This window comes from Aspergillus japonicus, assembly GCF_003184785.1.
Source record: "Aspergillus japonicus CBS 114.51 unplaced genomic scaffold BO86scaffold_12, whole genome shotgun sequence".
In the NCBI taxonomy this organism is placed as follows: Eukaryota; Fungi; Ascomycota; class Eurotiomycetes; order Eurotiales; family Aspergillaceae; genus Aspergillus; species Aspergillus japonicus.
In genome coordinates, this window is record NW_020291649.1 from 378,964 (window position 1) to 392,002 (window position 13,039).

Here is a 13,039-nt window from a genome sequence, read left to right on the forward strand (position 1 = left end):
AGTGGAGAGGTGTCATTTCTACTGCGGCTCTGAAGATGATCTTGTCCGGGTAGCATCTAGCCGAGCCTGGAGCACGTATGAATACTACCGAATCCGGAGGCGGGTGAGGGATGGATGAATCAGCTTTGAGCCGGGGAGTGGCAGGCCAAGTCCGGCTAAGCAGCGATTTCGGTGGTTAAAGACCCGGGCGGAGATTTCTCCGTTGTAGGGAGGGGGGGGAAGACTGGCTAGATGAGTAACCGCGGGAAAAAAGCAAGCGGTTAAGATCGGCTGGGCGGAAGAGGATAACCGTACTGTACATTGGGGTTCTAGTTGTCGATTGAAAGATGTAACGGGATCTCAATAGTACCCTTGTAAGTCTCCTTCAACAAGGGAGAGGATATGAGCGAGTACTAAGTAGCTCGAATCAGACACTTCTTCTCCTGTCTGTCAAGCAGTAGAAGCAGGAAACAGATTAGGTTAGGGAGAGGTGGAAAATCATGGTAGTATTGCCGAGACCCATGAAGCGCATATGATGCGACGACTCATACCCTCTCCCTCTCTGAGTCCCTCCCTCTCTCTTTCTTCCGGGGAAGTTTGCCCAGAGTCCGGCTTCGGCGATAGCCAGGGAAGGTAATCAACGGTGGGCGGAAAGGGAAATAATGGAGAAACGAATGACTGAACAGTCACAGTCACCAGATGCCGGGGAAGGGCAAAAGGGTTTTTCCTGCTGGGATAAGAGCTGTTGGTTTGCCTGTGCCATCGCACTCTTTTCTTAAATCCCCTCCTGACCATCCTGTTCTTCTCTCTTCCATTTCTTGGGATATCCTTCAAACCATTTGCCGGGTTCAGCCTCCGTTCTGCTCCGTAGTAGATATTCAGTGAGATCAGTGAGCCAGTGACCTTGGTAAGTGCAGTGCAGAAGCAAGTTTACTTGCACAGCAAGTTGCCAGTGCAGAAGAAGAAGAAGCTCCGGCTTAACGGCAGCTTCCGAAGTTCCCACTGCCCACCACCGCCCTCCTTCCATCCGAGCTCTATTCCTCCCTACTCTTCCTCAACTATCCTTATCCCTCGGGTACTCTCGCGAATTCCTTTACCCTAGTTTCCTCCAATTGTGCCTCCTACCGTTACCGAATTGCTAATCCGTGTGGGCAGTTTCCCCGGTTCCTCCCTCTTTCCCCCCCCCTTTCCTCCCCAGATATTCGGAACAATTAACTGCGATGTCGTCTATCCGATTCACTTCCGCTTTGGCGCGCCGTCCCATCGCCGCCGCCGTCGCTGCCCCTCCTCTGTCGGCCCCTCGTCGCTTACTTTCTTCTACCTCTTCCTTTTCTTCTCCTACTTCTTCTCCTTCTTCCTCTCTTGCCTCTGCCCGCTCTCTTAGATCTATCGCATCTGTCTCTCCCCGTGTCTCTACTACTGCTTCTCCCCGCTGGTCCGGTCTTTCCTCCATCAATTTGACTCAATCCCGCACCATGGCTACCGAATTCACCAAGATCAAGGTCAAGAACCCCGTCGTAGAGCTCGACGGTGATGAGGTATGTTGTTCCGGTCTGGTAGGACTGGCATGGGGATCATTGCAAAGCTTTATAGTCAGCTGTGGTGCCTCTGCGTCGGAGACAGGCGCGCCATGACGACAAGGCGCACCTGAAAACGCGGGGCAGCATAGCCGCGGCTGCATTCTCCCCTGCGGCCAAGGACCAATCTCTCCGACAATTCAGAGCTCTGAAGAGTTCTGGATTGTATGTTTCTTGACATGTGCTAATAGTGTTCCTAGATGACCCGTATCATCTGGAAGGAGATCAGAGAGAAGGTGAGTCTGCCTCGGCTGGGCCCTCCGGGGCAATGCTCTTACCCGTGATCTCCCGGAACTGCATGCTAACTAGGACCCGCTTCTATAGTTGATCCTGCCGTAAGTGCCAATTCGTTCCGATCCGGAAGTATGAGACAGTCCAATTGAGACATGTGTGTCTAGTTACCTTGACATCGACCTCAAGTACTACGATCTTGTAAGCGCTTTCACCCGACTCAGCCCTGCTATAACCGGTCACCGGCGACTGACACTTCTTGCAGGGTCTTGAGTACCGTGATCAGACCGACGACAAGGTCACCGTCGAGGCCGCTGAGGCCATCAAGAAGTATGGTGTTGGTGTCAAGTGCGCTACCATCACTCCCGATGAGGCCCGTGTTGAGGAGTTCAAGCTGAAGAAGAGTATGTTGTGATTGTACCACTTGGGACTTCGGAACTGGTCTCGCTAACGAACCTTGTCCTGCAGTGTGGCTGTCCCCCAACGGCACCATCCGTAACATCCTGTAAGTTCTTAGTCACAAACAGGCCCATTCCTGATCTCGTACTAACCCTTCCTCAGCGGCGGTACCGTCTTCCGTGAGCCCATCATCATCCCCGCCATCCCCCGTCTTGTCCCCGGATGGACCAAGCCCATCATCATTGGCCGCCACGCTTTCGGTGACCAGTACCGTGCCACCGACCGCGTCATTCCCGGCCCCGGAAAGCTCGAGCTCGTCTACACCCCTGCCGGCGGTGAGGCTGAGACCATCAACGTCTACGACTTCCAGGGTGGTGGCATTGCCCAGACTCAGTACAACACTGATGAGTCCATCCGCGGATTCGCCCATGCCAGTTTCCAGATGGCCCTGCTCAAGGGTCTTCCTCTGTACATGAGCACCAAGAACACCATCCTGAAGAAGTACGATGGTCGCTTCAAGGACATCTTCCAGGAGATCTACGAGGCTACCTACCAGAAGGACTTCGAGGCCAAGAAGATCTGGTACGAGCACCGTCTCATTGACGACATGGTCGCCCAGATGATCAAGAGCGAGGGTGGCTTCGTCATGGCCCTCAAGAGTGAGTTCTTCGGATTTCAATTCGACGGACGTTACATGTACTAATCAGCTCTCCAGACTACGACGGTGATGTTCAGTCTGACATTGTCGCTCAGGGCTTCGGCTCCCTCGGTCTGATGACCTCCACTCTGGCCACCCCTACCGGTGAGGCTTTCGAGTCCGAGGCTGCCCACGGTACCGTGACTCGTCACTACCGCGAGCACCAGAAGGGCCGTGAGACCTCCACCAACCCCATTGCCTCTATCTTCGCCTGGACCCGTGGTCTGATCCAGCGTGGCAAGGTCGACGAGACCCCCGATGTTGTGGCCTTCGCTGAGGCGCTTGAGAAGGCTTGCATTGACGTTGTCAACGAGGAGGGTATCATGACCAAGGACTTGGCTCTGGCCTGTGGCCGCAAGGAGCGTGAGGCCTGGGTCACCACCCGCGAGTACATGGCTGCCGTTGAGCGCCGCCTCGAGTCCAGCCTCAAGGCTCGCCTGTAAATCATTTCCTTGTTGCATTTTTGAATATTGCTTAGCGTGCGGCTCATAAGGCTGGTTTGTGATTTTCTAGTTTTTTTTTGGATTGAAGGACGACATACCATGGTGACCACATTGTACAGTTCTGGGCTGGGAAGGAAGGGGCAATTGCACAAGCCCCCTGACCCGAATGCAAGGTCAAGATGTATAGCATCTTTCTAACTGGAATTTTTCCTGGACCTTTGTATAAGCTCTGTCTCCGCGTTGTTCCTACACTTCCCATGTGTGATGATGAAAAATTATGTACATGCCAAACAAATAATGGAATATGCCTGCTGACAATTGGTTGTTCCACGTTGCTCCGCTCTTATCTTTGAGCAAACAGAAGCTTCTTAGTAAGTTGCAGCTACCAACTCAAAAGAATCAATTCGGCCGGACTGGGCGATTCCGGCGAAGACCGCCCGCCGAACCATGGGTAACATCAAGCGGAATGAGCTACTATTCACTGCACTTTTTTGAGCTTCCCCGCTGCCCTTGACGCAAGTGAATATGGTTGTTACATGCACATTCTCCCCGCGTTACTGTGGGAGCTCGCCACCGTTAAAATGTTTCAATCTTGGCTTCTTCAACTACTGTACCTATTCCCACACGGCCACACACGGCTACATCCAACGCACGACAACGCACCGACTGCCACAGGAGACAACAAGGAGACTCTATGCTGGCACTCGCAGTGATCGCGATCATCAGGCGACACCATGTATGCTGTGCCCATTGCGGTCACCTTCCTCTCCTTGGCGTGCTTGGTGGTCGCGCTGCGTCTGTACACGCGATTGCATATGGTTCGAACGCCTGGCCTGGATGACCTGCTGATCGTTCTTTCGCTGGTTCGTCCCTGTGGCATCTTGCACCAGATATCTGAGCTAATGTGAAGCACAGGCGGTAGACATCGGGTTCTTCGCTTTCTTGATGATTGGTACAGGCTGTGCCATCGGCTGTTTCACTGGAAGATCAGATACTAATATTGATGCAGAGGTCCGCAATGGCTTAGCCGAGAACCAGGAATTCCTCAGTCCAAACACTATACGCAATCAACTCAGGGTAACCCACACCCACACGCGTGAACCCAACAATTGGGTATCAACTTCATGGACGCAATCTAACTGGCATGGCTACATAGGCTCTGTACATCACGATTCCGCTCTACAACCTCAGTTTGACTCTGACCAAACTGTCGTTGATATTCCTCTACAAACGTCTCTTCCCCACGAAGTACTACCAGATCATTCTGGCCGTCACCTTATTCTTTGTGATTGCCACGGGGATGTGGATGGTGTTCAGTGCGATTCTCTTCTGCATCCCGGTCCGGTCCTTCTGGGACACGTCGCTGCCTCGGACCTGTCTCCCGGAGGACGTCGTATGGTGCCTGAACGCCGGATTCCAGATCTCGACCGACTTGCTTCTGGTCATCTTGCCGATGCCCGTGCTGGCCAAGCTGCAGATCGCCAAACGGCAGAAGATCGCACTGATCCTGATCTTCGCCCTGGGATTTTTGTTCGTCTGGCCCTTACCTACCACTTTCTCTATTGGTTTGTCACAACCACTAATACCTAGTCATAGTGTATGCGCGATGAGCGTCATCCGGCTCACGACGATCGTCAAACTCATTCGTTCAGCGGACTTTACAGGTATAGTAGTGCTGCCTTCTCTGTCTCGTTCTTCAAGAATCAGATTGCCTACTACGTGACGGAAGTTTTGAAGCCACTAACTTCTGTGGAAAAGAGGGCAACGGCCTCGCCGCCACATGGTCCTTCATCGAATGCAACGTCGCCATCATCTGCGCCTGCCTGCCGCCGCTGCGCCCCTTCATCATCCGCTTCTTCCCGCGCCTGATGCCCTCCCGCGCCGCGCGCTCCTACCACCCGCGCGAGAAACCCTCCCGCCCCAGCGGCGGCGTCAGCATCCTCAGCCACGGGCACGGGCCCGGGCACGGGCACGGCAACCCCTTCGCGCCGTCCAGCACGAGCTACGTCACCAGTGTCGCGGGCACGTTCTCGATGGAGAGTCTGAGTCTGGGGGATCCGCAGCATCCGCAGGCCGTGGACGCGACGCATGGGATCCAGGTCGTGCAGGAGCTGCGGTGGGATTCGTTCGCGGCGGAGGAGCGGCGCAAGTCCGTGCGGTTCGATGGGCGTGATCCGGTGATTGGGGTGTGATGTGTCGTTGGTCTTTTGGGGGAGTTGTTGTGGAATGGAGTTTGGTTTCTTTCGATGATACCTTTTGTTCTGGTGGAGTTGGGGGGTGGTTTGGTCAATGTGCTGCGAGTGGACGTGAGTGGTGAGGTCTAGACTTATGTCTCTAATGTTGGGGTTCGGGGTTGGATAGTGGAAGTGGAACAAAAGCCTTAGGTGCTTTACGGTAGATGTGCATTGGATCAGCTAGAGCCGTCGTTCTGACCGGTGTCGTCCACGAATCCCGAGGAGTTCTCGGTGTCCTCATGCCCGGTAACTCTGTCCCTTCGGGCATAGAGACACATCACCCTGTCGTAATTAAGACAGGATAGCAGAGGTTCTTCGCTTGAATTCTGTCAAGTCATCTAACCTCTCGCAGATGGTCGACAGGCTCCATTTGGCTTCAACCCCAGATAAATTGCATGAAATGCAGATACTCCCCACCCTATTTACTTCAGTAACCATCCCCCGCCCACTCCCAAACAGAAAAAGAAACCAACCCATATCCTCAAAACATACCAGCAAAAGCCCACTCAACCCCCTAACTTACCTTCATCTCCCACCTAAATTTCCACTCCAACTTGGCTGAAGAGAGTTTCCCGCTAATGCAAGGGCCCAAAACACCATCCCCTGCCTTTTGATGTACAGTACATACGCAGTACGGAGTACAGCATGTATGTTTGTATGTATGTAGGTAGCCGACAGTCCAGTCCAGTCCAGTCCAGTCCATCCCGTAACACCGTTTAATTATGATCCGCAGGGTCTAGATTTCGAGTGACCTATTTCTTCCCCATAATCGAAGAGAAATTGATGTACTAGTGCTGTGCTGTGCTGTATCTTGGGGGTGAGCCGGCCCAATTGAGAATGGTTGAGGATCGACGACGGGGCTATACTTTATACTTCCAAGTTCATACTCCATACTCTTCCGTAAACTTTAACTCCGTTGCTCGGAGGGGGAGAGAGAGCTTGGCGGACAGGCTTGAATTGAATTTACCCGGCCGGGGAGCCTCGGGAGTCGGGGGAGGCCGTTGTCGATCGGGCGGTGAGTGTAGCTAGCTAGCTAGCTAGCTTGGCGGTGTGGAGTTAACTTAGTGCTTAGGATTCTGCCCCCATATGCCTACGTAGCATCAACAGTCCGTTCAACACTTTATACCCCAGCACTAACGAATCAACGCTCATCTACTGAGCTCAGTCGAATAACCTCAACGAAACATACATAACCTTACGACATAACCCATCTCCCCTTCTTCTCTCCTCATCAACAACCACCACAAAAATGTCCTCCTCCTCCTCCTCCGCCCCAATCCTCCACCTCACCAGCTCCATCCAAATCCACGCCTCCCTCGACGCCGTCTGGTCCGCCCTGACCGACACCACCACCTGGCCCGAATGGAACCGCTTCGTGCCCGCCGTGACGATCCGCGAGCAGCCTGCTCCTTCTCCCCGCCTTCCTAACACCACGCCCACGCCCACCCCCGCGCCAGCAACGAGTCCTCCCACCGACTCCTCCCAAGAGCCACCTGCTGCTGCTGGTGCAGCAGCAGCAGCTACACTCCAAAACGGCACCCGCATGACCTTCCACGTGAACATGCACCCCGCCGCCGCGCCCACGGCGCCGCAGTCGCTCCGGCGCGTCGATAATCATGTCGGGCTGCTGGTGACGGAGTGTTTCCCGCCTGCTTCGAGTTCCCCAGGGGAGGGGGAGCGGGGGGATGCGGGCTCTACGGTTACGGCTACAGCTACAGCAACAGCCACTACTTCTACAGCCACTACAGCACCAGCACCGGCACCGGCACCGGCAACCCCTCCCACCCGCCGCGCAAGAATCACCTGGGCGAACGACACCACCTTCCAAGGCCGGGTGATGGCCGCGCTGCTGTCGGCGGAGCGGGTGCACGAGCTTGTGGAGCGGGAGGTCGTGGATGACTCTTCCGCAAATACGCGCGTGGTGACGGAGGTGACGAATTGGGAGGTCCAGGACGGGTACCTGGCGTATGTGGTCAAGTGGATGTTTGGGGCCCGGTTGGAGGAGAATTTCCGGTGCTGGGTGGAGGATTTGAAGGGGTTTGTGGAGGGGCAGCCGACGATGGCGTGAGGGGAGGATTGTCGGTGGTAAGTTTTATGGTCAGTAGGTGAGTAGGTAGGTAGGTAGGTAGGTAGGTAGGTAGGTAGGTGGTAGGTTTGTATATAAGGGGCAGGTCTGTTAAAAGGTTCTTGGGGTACTCCGTACTGGGGTGCGGGTGACATCATGCTTGAAAGCTGGCGGGTATACGGTTTGTCCTTGCTAGTGGATGCTTGTATAGCTCCAGGCTCCAGTTTCTGCTCCTGCTCCAACTCTCCCGACCGAACATCCGTGAAGGTGGAGATCATTGGCCAATGCAGCTACCTGGCTGGTCCAAGCGGTCGACCAATTCGTATTCTAATTCAACTACCACGATAGCACGGCGACTAATAAAGCTATACGATGTAGAAACGCCGTGATTGAATCATATTATATCAGTTGAACCCCTACCTCGTATTTGCTTGTTTACGACCAGCGCCCCCCGCCATTCCACAAATTTCCACTATCGTCTCCGATGTCGCGTCATTTGCTGGCATGCACTTACTGCTATGTACTCCGTACTTGACTACGCTATAAATGCAGGCGGGCAGCGGGCAGGGAAATCTGGAAAGGTACTCACGCAGATCTCTCCCTTCCCTGTCCGTCCACAAAACAAGAAAACCACCATGTCCGGCAGCTCCACCCTCCTCGCGGCCCTTGCTGGCCGACGCTCCTACTACGCCCTACGTCGCGAGTCCCCCATCCCTGACGCCAAGATCCAATCGATTCTCAATCAGATCGTGCTGCAGACCCCCTCGGCGTTCAACTCGCAGACCACACGTATCCTGGTCCTGCTGAAACAGGAGCACGACAAGCTCTGGGACATCGTCAAGGACTCCCTGCTCACTCGCATCGGGGCCGAGCGGTACCAGAAGACCGCCCCCAAGATCGACGGCTTCCGCGCCGCCTACGGCACGGTGCTCTTCTATGAGGATCAGACCGTGGTCGCCGACCATAAGGCCAAGTTCGCATCGTATGCGGAACACTTCGAGGCCTGGTCGGAACAGACCAGCGGCATGCATCAGTTGATGGCGTGGACGGCGCTCGAGACGGAAGGGTTTGGCGCCAACCTGCAGCACTACAACCCTCTCATCGACGATAAGGTCGCGAGCACCTTCGAGGTGCCTGCGCAGTGGAAGCTGCGGGCGCAATTGGTGTTTGGCGTGCCGGAGGGCGGACCACCACCGCCCAAGGAGAAGAAGCCCTTGGAGGAGCTGATTCGCGTGTTGGGAAATGACAGTAACTGAGGGGTAGCTCAACTGTGATGACTCGAAAGGGATCTATTTTTGGCGAGCGTCAAGGCGGGGTATCGGGGCATCGGGGCTTATCTGTTGTAAATAGTGTCCGTCACCTATAGATTTACTCCAGAGGAGGTAACGGGACGATCAGGAATGCAACTGATTTGATAGTTGAGAGAGTGATATGCTCGAGTGGCTATCGCAGACATGGGGTTGGCGACCGTTAGCCTTGGCATGGGGCTGTGTTCCCGTAGATCTGGATTGCAATGACTTGTGACCGAACCAGAGTGCGCGATGCGCCATCGTGGTTGCTTGTTACTCCATCCCTGCTGCGGCAAAAGGCCACGAATCCCCCTTGAGGCGAAACCCGTCTGGTGATCTGGATGTGTCCGAGTTACGTACAACGGCGACAGGGAAGGTTTTGATCGATATTTGACATCTGCTGGAATCAGTGCGTGGCCTCGATACCAAATTGGTTGGTGTTGCTGGACCGATATCCTAGGTATCGCATTTTGAGCGAGATCACAGGTAGTGGGACAGTGGATACAGTTCGATGGCGGACATGAATCCCTCCGGGCCAGGTCGTTCTTCTTCCCCATTGTTTTTCGTGACCCAGAAAACCAGTCCGCCCAACCTACCGTGTTGGGAAGGGCGGGTGGAGCGCGTTTAATGGCGGCCAATTTCCATGAGTCCATGGCAGATGAGGACCCACGTGGGGGTGGAGATTGGCTGTCGAAGCCGACCACTTCCATTGATCATTCGCCGGCAATAGACAGGCCTCGAACGGAGGGATGGGTCGGGTGGTCGCAAGGAGATACTGAATAAGGAGGGAAGGAAGTGATTTTTTTCCTCTTTCTCTTCCAAGGCTCATATTAACTCTTGTCTTGTAAGCACACGACTGCCGGGGAAGGCACTGTGCAGATGCGCGGTAGGGACGGAGATTGGGTGGCCTGCAGGTGAGAGGGTAGCCTGCAGAGGATAGAGCAGTCGGAGGTCGATGCGCAGGACGGGGGCGTCGAGATAAGATCCCTGGGCTGGGCCGGATGGACACAAGCAAGCACTGATACTGGTCGGACACTAGTCACGATACTATTGGAACCATTGTTCAACCATTCGGATCCTTCTTCCTGTCATTGTCCTGCGGGCTTGTGGTCTGCTTTTATGTGACCGTCCCCGACGAGTAGACTAGTGCAACTGTCGCAGGTTCGGAGGTGTTCGTCATGGCGTCTGCAGTGGAGGGCCGAAAAAGAAAGGGATCAGCAGCAGATGAATAAGACAAAAGCGAAGCATTGAGGAAGGAAGGAGGAGATTTGACAGCCGTTCCGGGTGGAGTGGAGAGGGAGAGGGAGTGAGCCTGTGAGTTCAACTGAGGACGGACGAACTGCACGAAATGCTCGTCTCCACCGGATTTGCCCAATCCAGCCAGCCGTCGCATCCGAATTGGGTATAGTGTCCGTGGGTGTACTTCTCTTGCTTGTTTTTTTCGGTCATTTTCGGTCTTTTTCCGTTCATTGTTCGATACTCACGGCCACTTCCGGTGGCCTCCAGGAACAAATGAGGTACAGTCTCGTATTCTGAGTAGATCCTCGGAACGGAGTAGTTCAAAACTCATCTTCGTCCCTAGAAGAGTGAAGACTGAAGAGACTGACTGAATGTTCAATCTCCATAGTTATCCCGAGTCACACAGCACAGTCTGCACAGTCTGCACAGTCTGCACAGTCTGCACAGTCTGCAACAACTGCGGGAAAGGAAAAATAGACCCAGTAGAACCATGTGGGGAGCCGGACCCTCTCGACGTCTTTTCGTCTTTTTTCCTAGTCTACTTTATCTCTCTCTATGTGACGGTAACGGTAGCAGTTACAATCAATCAATCGATCAATTGTCGAGGGACGCGCGGTGACGGTGGAATCGCTTGACTCTGCTTCGTCTGTTGCCGGCCATGGTTCTTCTGCCATGGTTCTGCCATCACAATTAAGCTCCTTCTTTCCCCGGTCGATCCTCTTTTTTTTCCCTTTTCCCTTGACTTCCTACAAATAATAATATTAATTTGGGTTTCTTCTTTTTCTTTTCTTTTGCCTCTTTTCTCCCTTCAGCTTATTTTCCTTCTCTCTGCTCTCTTTTCGACTCCCATTTTTCCTCCGTCCTTCATTCCTCCGATGATGCCTGCAAGTACTTGACTTCCTCTGATCGCAAACACTTGATGCTGAAGTGACTCATTCCGCAAAATTCTCCTTGGAATCATTCCAACCGTTCTTCATTTGACTTTCCTTGGACTCTCGACGTCATCTCGACGAGATCGCCACCAGTCATCTTTCGCCAAATCTATAGCACTGCAGCCTATAACTTCTCCATCAGCCCCATCTTTTGCGTATCTGCACCACTATACAAGAAGAGGGCCTGCCTCTTATCTATCTACCTCCGATTCTCCTGGTTATACACCGAAGCTATATATACACTTAACATTTGCTCAAGTTTGCTCCATTTGTCGGGTTCAGATAGCGATCCATCCGAGTCGCCGCTTTTGCCGGATTCGCCGCATCCAGATTTCTGCCTTCCACTGCGACCACAGAAGAAAGGCTCAATAGAGATTATTCGTCATGGCGATCACACACATGCCTGTTCGACTTTCCGTGCGTACCCAGCATGAGTGTGAAAATACTCCTCACTCCACCGTGCTGCGTGGACTTACTCCCCCGGTAACGCCCACCATCGACGATGACAGTCTCTCCGGCAGCGAGGTTACCGTGCATTCCACTGCCTCCAGCCCCTTCCTCTCCCCGGTGGATGCCGAACCGGAGAAACTCGACGAGAATATCTCCGACACCAAGCACTTTACCGACGATCTAGAGTACCACTATGACCCGAAGGGACGCCCGGTCGAATTTGGTCGTGGCGTCTGGAGCGTCGTATACAAAGCGTCCTCTTCTCCCGCCATCAAATCGGGTCTTTTGACCCCTCCGAGTTCCCCAGCCGTCAAAGGCCGGGTGGTGGCTGTCAAGTCGCCTGTGAGACGGGATGCGCATTCCGTCCTTGATGCTGAAGCCCGCGCACTGACCCGCATCAGCCGCGTAGCAGGCGCGGAGAATTATGTCGTACCCTTCCATGGGTACATCTCCGGGTCGCATTCCATTGTCATGTCCGCCGTTCCGCTGGCGCTGTCGACCTACATTCAGGACAAGGCCGCCATTGCACAAAAGACCCGATCCACGCAGACCATGTTCGACCCGGTTCAAGGCATGGCCCATTGGCACGCCTTGGCCGAAAAGCTCATTGCTGGGTTGGCCTGGCTGCACAGTGGACCGCAGATGGTGCACGGCGATATCAAACCCCACAACATCCTGCTGCGATTACGTTCACCCGGCGGCCAGGACCTCGACTTGGAGTCGGACTCATTCCCATACGAGCCGCTCTTTGCCGATTTTTCGTCTGCGCACCCGATTGCTAGCCCCTCCTCACCCGAACAGTGCAGCATGGGCACAGCCCTAACCGCGCTCACGCCGCCATTCGCGGCCCCGGAATTACTCTGTGTCTCCTCCCTGACGTCACCGGACGTCGCGCCCACGCCCGAATCTGATGTCTTTTCCCTGGCCGTCAGTCTTCTCGCCGCAGCCACTGGCGATCTTCTTCTCTACCCTGGTGCCAGCAATCTACAGCGCCTGGCCATGGCTCGGGAGGGCCATCGGGTGATCGACTTCGCCCGCTCGGGCCCTAATGGTTCGCGCGTTCCTCGCGGGGGAGTCGTCGAGCAGATTATTAAGCCTGCCATCGCCAAGGATCCGAGTCAGCGCATCCACCCGGATGACTGGCTGCACCTCACTGAATCCGTTCACTGAGGATGCCTGTCACATCCTCCATCGGACAACTTCCATTATCCCGTCATTCTCATCAGCTTCTCTCAACGGACCACCAGCCACTTCTTGATCCTCTTCGGACATTCACCTTTCTCTTCTATTTCACTTTTCTTTTTCTTCCTTTCTGACTTGGCCGGATAACCTCCTTCACTTCTCTTCTTCTGCCATACTTTCTTCAACATTCTCCGCCGCTTCTTCTCTTCTTCTGCCTTTTCACCAGCGGCTACCATCGTTCTAATCTCTTTCCACCTTTCGATTCGACCATACAAACCATAAAAGATACCCTATTTTAGATTTTAGATTCGCAAGGTCGTCG

General features: G+C 54.2%; 6 protein-coding genes across 6 annotated transcripts; 5 read left to right on the forward strand and 1 right to left on the reverse strand.

Annotated features, from left to right (window-relative positions):
- The first annotated feature begins 768 nt into the window (after positions 1-768).
- Positions 769-3,644, forward strand: BO86DRAFT_387633 (NADP-dependent isocitrate dehydrogenase). Its single transcript, XM_025671641.1, has 8 exons — positions 769-1,054; positions 1,135-1,517; positions 1,757-1,803; positions 1,955-1,988; positions 2,053-2,191; positions 2,256-2,292; positions 2,349-2,845; positions 2,902-3,644. The coding sequence occupies exons 2-8, from the start codon at positions 1,200-1,202 to the stop codon at positions 3,324-3,326; spliced, it is 1,497 nt and encodes a 498-aa protein (XP_025529682.1). The 5' UTR covers positions 769-1,054; positions 1,135-1,199; the 3' UTR covers positions 3,327-3,644.
- A 207-nt stretch (positions 3,645-3,851) lies between these two features.
- On the forward strand, positions 3,852-5,195 carry BO86DRAFT_425918 (uncharacterized protein; the record flags this gene model as incomplete). Its single annotated transcript, XM_025675501.1, has 3 exons — positions 3,852-4,189; positions 4,483-4,856; positions 5,087-5,195. The coding sequence occupies exons 1-3, from the start codon at positions 4,061-4,063 to the stop codon at positions 5,193-5,195; spliced, it is 612 nt and encodes a 203-aa protein (XP_025529683.1). The 5' UTR covers positions 3,852-4,060.
- Positions 5,196-6,670: 1,475 nt separating this feature from the next.
- Positions 6,671-7,886, forward strand: BO86DRAFT_34826 (uncharacterized protein). Its single transcript, XM_025669308.1, has one exon. The coding sequence runs from the start codon at positions 6,810-6,812 to the stop codon at positions 7,626-7,628; it is 819 nt and encodes a 272-aa protein (XP_025529684.1). The 5' UTR covers positions 6,671-6,809; the 3' UTR covers positions 7,629-7,886.
- A 374-nt stretch (positions 7,887-8,260) lies between these two features.
- On the forward strand, positions 8,261-8,881 carry BO86DRAFT_308376 (Nitroreductase; the record flags this gene model as incomplete). The annotated part of the gene is made up of 1 exon (XM_025667776.1): positions 8,261-8,881. One exon carries the CDS (start codon positions 8,261-8,263, stop codon positions 8,879-8,881), a length of 621 nt encoding a protein of 206 aa, XP_025529685.1.
- A 52-nt stretch (positions 8,882-8,933) lies between these two features.
- BO86DRAFT_34828 (uncharacterized protein) lies at positions 8,934-9,828 on the reverse strand. The gene has a single exon (XM_025669309.1). The coding sequence runs from the start codon at positions 9,622-9,624 to the stop codon at positions 8,986-8,988; it is 639 nt and encodes a 212-aa protein (XP_025529686.1). The 5' UTR covers positions 9,625-9,828; the 3' UTR covers positions 8,934-8,985.
- A 1,431-nt stretch (positions 9,829-11,259) lies between these two features.
- BO86DRAFT_34838 (protein kinase domain-containing protein) lies at positions 11,260-12,736 on the forward strand. Its single transcript, XM_025669315.1, has one exon. It carries the CDS (start codon positions 11,470-11,472, stop codon positions 12,703-12,705), a length of 1,236 nt encoding a protein of 411 aa, XP_025529687.1. The 5' UTR covers positions 11,260-11,469; the 3' UTR covers positions 12,706-12,736.
- The last annotated feature ends 303 nt before the right edge of the window (positions 12,737-13,039 follow it).